At 40.7% G+C, this 7,910-nt stretch overlaps 1 protein-coding gene across 1 annotated transcript in view; it reads right to left on the bottom strand.

Moving 5' to 3' along the window:
* Nucleotides 1–803: 803 nt before the first annotated feature.
* The window catches only part of LOC306919453 (uncharacterized protein), a 52,999-nt gene continuing 45,892 nt past the window's right edge, over nt 804–7,910 (bottom strand). Inside the window, exons 4-7 of the mRNA XM_079532233.1 lie at nt 5,788–5,952; nt 4,381–4,552; nt 3,822–3,965; nt 804–2,356 (exon numbers count right to left, since the gene is read on the bottom strand). Coding sequence (XP_079388359.1) covers nt 4,509–4,552; nt 5,788–5,952 — 209 coding nt within the window. The 3' untranslated portion in view covers nt 804–2,356; nt 3,822–3,965; nt 4,381–4,508. The remainder of the gene's footprint in view (nt 2,357–3,821; nt 3,966–4,380; nt 4,553–5,787; nt 5,953–7,910) is intronic.

The following is a 7,910-nucleotide window of genomic DNA, read 5'->3' as shown; positions in this document are numbered from 1 at the left end:
CCAGAATGAAATAACAGAGAGGCAGATAGGCAGTAGAGAGAAAGCAGAGGGAAACAATGGGCAGATTTGGAGGGTAGGAGATATGAGCACGGTGATGGACTATGAGCAGCTCCATCAAAACCACCGTTCTGGTGAAGAGGTGGTCACCTCTTCACCTAAATCTGGACTATGAATAGGGCTTTAGGCCCCCTGAACCCCCAGAACCTACAGTGAGATCCGTAACATATATATATTACTGCAGGGCCGTGCAGAGAGAACTGAGGGGACAGGTGCTCAAAGCCCACAAAACGGAACATCTGTCGGTTTTTGGGGTGTTTTTTTTGTGGGGATCCCTCGTGCCATTTCACACCAGAAATGTAATACATTGGATGTGTTATTCTAATGGGGAAAGGTGTTTCACTTGGTCCATGTCATTGGACCGTGAAATAAGCAATAGGCCTGCGTTCTCATTACCATGTAAAAATTAAAAGAGCCATGTTGGGCAGGCCATTAACACACACACACACACACACACACACACACACACACACACACACACACACACACACACACACACACACACACACACACGCTCTTGTTCTGTAACATATATTAGTGTGATAAACACTGCTAGGACATTGGTCTCCCCAAGACCCAGACGTACAAGAACACCCATTATGAGCAAACTGATGTATAATGTATATTTAATAGTGAGAATAGCAGATCTACAATAGTTTACCTATATATAATAAATGGGTGCAGTTGTTGATTTTTTCATTTTTTTCTTGTTTACCTTGAATGTCTGGTTTGGTAATGTAGAATAAGGCTGAAACAAGGCTAAGTTACACTTTGTATTCACTGCACACACCTGACAAAAGAGCATTGATATTAAATGATGATGATAGTTAACACTAGCATGTCTGAGAGGTCATTGTTTAACTGTGATGCATATGTGGCTTTGTTATGGTCTGAAGGTACATTATGTAAGATGTAGCTAACACCCCTGATCTACACAAACCCAGCAGCTTGTGAGCACTTTACTGCACCATCATTTACTGCATAGCAATGAACATAATTATTGTATGAATGTTAATGCATAAAACTTGTTAAATGCTGACTCATGTGGACACACACTGATGCTCATATTGTACTACCAGTAACCTATGAGCTGGAGGGAATAATGCTAGATTAAATAAAAATGAAATTCCATCATGTTGAATAGAAAATAAGATCCATACACAAGATACAAAATTAAACGCCATCACAATAAACTGTATTTTATGTTGTGTATGTCATGTTGAAGTTGTCATATTATACATATAATTCCTCTGCTTTTGCATCATTGTCATCCTGGATTAGACTGACTAATCAATATGTCTTAAACTAAAGGCTTTTCACCTGTATGTATGAGTCATCATGTGTGTTTTTAGAGTACCCGCCCGAGAAAAGCCTGTACCACATACTGTACAGGAGAAGGGCTTTTCGCCTGTATGAGTCATCATGTGTGTTTTTAGAGTACCTGCATGAGAAAAGCCTGTACCACATACTGTACAGGAGAAGGGCTTTTCGCCTGTATGAGTAATCATGTGTGTTTTTAGATGACCCGCCTGAGTAAAGCCTGTACCACATACTGTACAGGAGAAGGGCTTTTCGCCTGTATGAATCTTCATGTGTGATTTTAGAATACTTGTGGTAACACAGCCTTTACCACATACTGTACAAGAAAATGGCCATTTGCCTGTATGAGTTATCATGTGGGTTTTTAGAGTACCCGCCTGAGTAAAGCCTGTACCACAAACTGTACAAGAGAAGGGCTTTTCGCCTGTATGAGTCATCATGTGTGATTTTAAATTCCCCTTTAGATTAAACATTTTGCCACACACTGTACAATTAAAACTTTTCTTCCCTGTGTGACTCGTCATGGAGTCAGTTTGTTTAGATGATTTCAGATCCTGGGACAGCTTGGCTCCTCCCACATATTGTGTGTTTTGTGATTTCAGTGTGTTTAAAGCTGACTGATCTCCCCTAGTCTCCTCCCACTCATCACTGTCTTCAGTGTCAGATTCAGAACAGTGTGAAGAGAGGAGCTGGTTGTCACTAGTTGGTTGTGATGTTCCACAGTCCTCTACATCAGCTTGTGCTTTCATGTGTACAGTTGAGGTCCCGGCTACAGGCTCTGTGTCTCCGTTTTCATCATCATCTTCGCTATTCACTGCTAGTAATGTTAACCTTTGTCCACCAGCCTCTTCTGTTGTGTGAAATAGCTCCTCATGTTCATCTTTAATCTCTGGAGGTTGTGGTTCCTCCTGGACCAGACTGGAGCTCTTCTCCTCTTCAGGTGGAACCTCCTCTTTACACACAGGGACGTGCAGAAAGTCTACAAAAAAAAAATACAATGTGTTACGACCCTTATGGTCTAGGAGCAAAGGCCCTGCAATGTATTCAAAAAGACATCCAGATTAGCTTGTAGAGCGACTATTTTCGGTGCAAAGGATACATTTGGCTTTACACTTCAGGCATTATATTTTGCCTTATGGCGGCGTTTGCTCGCTGAAAGTATCTGACCTACAAGCAAGCTCACAGTGCGTTGTGATGAGACACACTGTGGACTTTATCTTTCGGCAGAGCGAAACTGTCATCAGAACTTCTTCAGTTCGGTCATGACTGTCGTTTGAGGTAATGCAACACAGTTGTAAGAATGAGACGGCATATTATCAAATGTAGCATATTTGTTATTTACACTTAAGCGCCTCGTTTGAATGATTTTGATATGGTGCTGCACTAGTATAGCCTTTGCGTTATCGATATGTTTGTGGTCTGGTGGCTGGAATTTTGTTGCATTTCAAAAACCACTGCTTGCAAATTATGACTCATGATTACACACCTAAGTAGCCTACCACACCCGTAGTGAGCATGTTTTTGGGGGGTTTGCGTTCTTGTATTCTTGTTATCGGACCCTACAAACCATCCCGCGTGCTCAGATCAGTCAACGCAGGGAAGGTGGAAGTTCACAAAAAAATGCCGGGACAGCGCTCCACACATCCCAAACTCTTCTCCCTTCTGGCTCCACAACTATGGAATGGGCCTGGGCAGGCTTAGTGGACCAGGCACCTTGGCTGGTAATCCAGCATGACAGTGTGCCGCGGGTTCGAGTCCCGATCCCGACAAACTTTACTGTCTGTCTTCCCCCATCCCTCTCCCTGTTTCCTGTCTACCTACTGTAAATCTATCAATAAAGGCAGAAAAGACCCAAAAATATCTAAAAGGAAAAAAAAATAACGTAACTTAGATAGCATTTTATGTTGACATTGCACTCTATAGTGTATACACAGTTTCATTGTATAGATATTCCACTGTTAGGTTCTTAGCTTACGTATGATTCTTGATGACAATTGACCTATAGCTAAGCCCCTCCCCAAACTGCTATGGTCCAATCACAGCTAAGCATAACATGGGTTAGACAAAGCTCTCCACCAATAGTTTCCCTATATGATAAAACATTGTTTTAAAAAATAAATGTTGCACACATATTTTTCAGTGCATATGGCAGGCCTTGTTGACGGATTTGGAAGAGACTTTGTAGGTCTGGTTCAAAAAATGAATCAGTATTTAATGTGTACAATCCATGATATTTACATTGGAATGAATGAGCCTGGCTGGAAAGTGTCCAAGTGGGAGTGTCTAAGTGGGAGAGGGCTTTGCTAAAGGTGAATATTTGATGCAATACCATGTTTTGTTCTTGCTTATTGTAAATCACTCTGGATTAAGAGCATCTGCTAAATGCCTAAATTGTATTCAACTTTACTACAGGTTTAAACCACAGTAAATAAAACACTACATACCTATCTTGTACAATTTTACTACAGGTTGCATCCTTGCATCAAACAGTCCATGTCTCTGGTCCATCTCTGGCTGCTCCTCTGACAACGTTGAATGTCTTTTGGAGGCCATCTCTCTAGATACTGTAGACCTCTCCCTGTGGTGCTCTGTGGAAATCACCAGTAGAAAGACCTTTCATTATACTACATATTCAAATCAAACTTTACCAAGTCTATTGTCTTGTTCAGTATAATGGAGCAGTCACTAGTTGTTCGAGTGCTAAAATAATTGTCCCCATCCTGATTTGAACATCAGGTGAACATACATTGTACATTGAATTTGTAAAAGGGAAAGAAAAGTCAAAAAGTAACACAAATAGCAAATCTACAAGATGCTCAAAACATGTGGCATCGTGAGCTTGTATAACATGGCATAATCTTGGACATAGTTTGAATGCTGATTAATCGTGATTAATACATTTTTAAACTGAGATGCATCTGATTAAAATGTTTATTCGTTTGACAGCCCTACTCAAAATGAGTAGAGCTAGTAAGTATTTCTTAAAGCAGTATTTTTTAATACCTATTTTAAAGATGTCAACAGTCATTGACCCACCAGCCTCTTCTGGTCTTTGAAGTAGCTCCTCTTGTTCATCTTTAATCTGTGGAGGATGTGGTTCCTCCTGGACCCGACTGGAGCTCCTCTCCTCTTCAGGTGGAAACCTCCTCTTTACACACAGGAACATGCAGAAAGTCTATGAAAAAATACAAAGAGACTATCAAGGTTTGAATCTTGTACCTCAATGCAGTAGTGGCTGGAAAAAGTATCAACAGATTACTTTTTGGCAACATTTTCCAAAATTGAACTTTGATGGTGCGCTGACTGCGCTCTGTGCTGTAAATCAGAGGTTCCCAAACACTGGTACTAGTACCACTGGTGGTACTTGAGCCTCCCTCTGGTGGTACACAGAGGAGTCGCCCAAAAAAGGAGAAAAAAGACAAAAGTGGAATGAAATATTGACATTACTACAGGTAGTTCTTCTGGTTGAAATGAGCATGACAGCACACCTAGTCATTAATAGAAGATTTGAGAACGGACTAATCACATTACAAAATATCATCAGTTGTGCTGACAGTTTTGTCAGAGCAGCAGCATTATTGGCTTAGGGATGGAACAAAAAGGGCAGGTCTACGCTCCTGTATTTTAACATCAGTTAAAATACTTGGAGTGCCAAAGATTTTCTGAGGTGGTACTTCAGTATAAAAACGTTGGGAACCAATGCTGTAAATAGTGTGGCCGTTTGTTTGCATCATGGCGTTCTCATAGAAGATGTGAGACGAGTTGAATGTTAGGTCTTCTCCAGCAGGTTAGTTGTTAACTATGGAATCGCACATGTCCCGTCAGTTGGTGTGTCGGCACCATATATGGTGGTCGGGGTGAGAGAACGTGTGACATCACGTGACATCAGGGATGGAGATCCCTGGTGTCATCAATATTAAGCCCATATATGGAGATGCCTGATGTCATCAATATTGGTCAGCAACTCTGACCTCAAACCTCAACCCCACACCTCTCCATATATGGAGCTGACCTGTTCTGACATGCCATCCATCCTTCCTCTTCGATGTCTCCCTTTTGACTGATACCTGTCTATTTAAACTAGACGGGCCTGCCCCAAAGTTATTACTGCAGCCGCGCCTGGCAGACGGTGGAGACTAGAGTTCTTAACAGGCCCTGAAAATTAAGATCTTACCCCCCATGCCAAAGTTCCAGTGGCTTGCCCAGCAGTCTGCTGTCACCCAGGCAGATGCGTGCACGCAACCTGAGGTCGCTTCTCGCCCTCAGGCGTCTGAAGTAGAATGAACTGCAAAGCCTTATGTGAACCCATTAATACTTTTACTGCCATTTCATATCGGTTCATCTTTACACTCTCAGTACCGACCCACATTAACAAATAAAACAAATAAAGACAGAGTGATTTAAACTTACCGAGATCCAGGTGGTCTTCAGGTTCCTGTTTAAGGTGGTCTTCAGGTTCCTTTTTAAGGTGGTCTTCAGGTTCCTGTTTAAGGTGGTCTTCCGGTTCCTGTTTAATAGAAACAGTCGTGGCTGCAGAACTGATCTTCACCTGCAGACTGGACTCCACACACTGGTCTGGAATGAAGGTGACATTAGTAACAACTTTAATAATAAGGTTGTTCATGTGTTATAAACAGCATAACACTCCTGTAGAAAACTGAACCCGACTAAATTGATTTATATTATGAACCAGAATGATTTACCTGTACTCGTGCTGTAGTACTGTACTGTACAAGCCGCCCTCCCTGGTGTGTGTGTGTGTGTGTGTGTGTGTGTGTGTGTGTGTGTGTGTGTGTGTGTGTGTGTGTGTGTGTGTGTGTGTGTGTGTGTGTGTGTGTGTGTGTGTGTGTGGTTGCGCAACAGTGACACTTGGTAGTCAACAAACGTTATAACGCTATTTCCGTGCTTGGACGGACAGACAGACCCAGCCAGGAAGTCAGGGACACACATTGCTGTGCATTGGAGTGGCTGCACCACTTAAAAATGAAAGAACAAAATGAAAGCACATCTAGAAACTAAAGCAGTATTTTTTCATTGCATAATGTGTGGTATCGTGAGCTTGTAAAACATGGCATAATCTTGGACATAGTTTGAATGCAGATTAATCGTGATTAATATATTTTTAAACTGAGATTAATCTGGTTAAAATGTTTAATCATTTGACAGCCCTACTCAAAATGTATTTAAAAATGTAAAAGTATTTCTTTAATTTGAAAACAGTCATTGACCCACCAGCCTCTTCTGGTCTTTGAAGTAGCTCCTCTTGTTGATCTTTAATCTGTGGAGGTTGTGGTTCCTCCTGGACCAGACTGGAGATCCTCTCCTCTTCAGGTGGGACCTCATCTTTACACACAAAAATGTGCAGAAAGTCTAGGAAAAAATACAAAGACTCTATAAAAGGTTTGAATCTTGTACCTCAGTGCGGAGTAGTGGATGGAAAAAGTATCAACAGATTACTCTTTGGCCACAATTTCCTAAATTGAACTTTGATGATGGTGCGCTGACTGTGCTCTGTGCTGTATGGCCTTTTTTTACATTGTAGTGTTCTCATAGAAGATGTGAGACAAGCCGAATGTTAGGTCAGTGAGTCTTCTTCAGCAGGTTAGTTAATACTGAAGTAGAATTAACTGCAAAGCTTCAGTGAACACATTCATACTTTTACTGCCGAACCGTCATCCCATTTATAATACCATCAATGTAGTCACATTGTTAATGCTAAAATCTATAACAGGGTCATATCGGTTCATCTTTACACTCTCAGTACTACCCACTTTCACCAATAAAACAAATAAAGACAGAGTAATTTAAACTTACTGAGAGCCAGGTGGTCTTCAGGTTCCTGTTTGTCTTCAGGTTCCTGTTTAAGGTGGTCTTCAGGTTCCTGTTTAATAGAAACAGTCGTGGCTGGAGAACTGATCTTCACCTGCAGACAGGACTCCACACACTGGTCTGGAATAAAGGAATACAATACATCATTGAATAAGGAATTTGATGTGATATTAATAACTTTCATAAAAAGGCTGCCGCTGATCATGTGTCATGAATAAGAACTATAATGTATTTTTGATATTAAACTTTATAAACAGCTCCTGTATAAAACTGAACATGACTAAATTAATTTAAATTATGAATCCGAATGTTTTTTGGTTTGTTTTTTTAAAAATGAAAGAACAATATGAAAGAACATCTAGCAAGCAGTATTTTTTCATTGCATATTTGAAACAGCCAATCAGTTTATTAACATATTAATGATCCTGAAATAGATAACACAAGTAGGTATAATATTGTTGCTGTGAGGTGGAAACCTCTTATGTCCAAAACTGTTAAAAGAAACTGTTAAAAATAAAAATTAAAAGCTTGTAGATCGGCTATTTTGGTTACTTTTGGGTGACACTGTAGAATGATGATTAGTACATTAATTTACAAAAAAACAGGTTAAAGGTTAAATTATGTGAGAGAGAGCGAGTGCATTTTCTGGCACCAGCGGCAGCAGTCTGACACCCTACCCCAGACCCTAACCTCACAGGGAAGAC

This window comes from Electrona antarctica (genome assembly GCF_951216825.1).
Source record: "Electrona antarctica genome assembly, contig: scaffold_25, whole genome shotgun sequence".
NCBI classification, from domain to species: Eukaryota; Metazoa; Chordata; class Actinopteri; order Myctophiformes; family Myctophidae; genus Electrona; species Electrona antarctica.
Note: the sequence above shows the minus strand (reverse complement) of the source record. Positions and strands in the feature narration are given on the sequence as shown.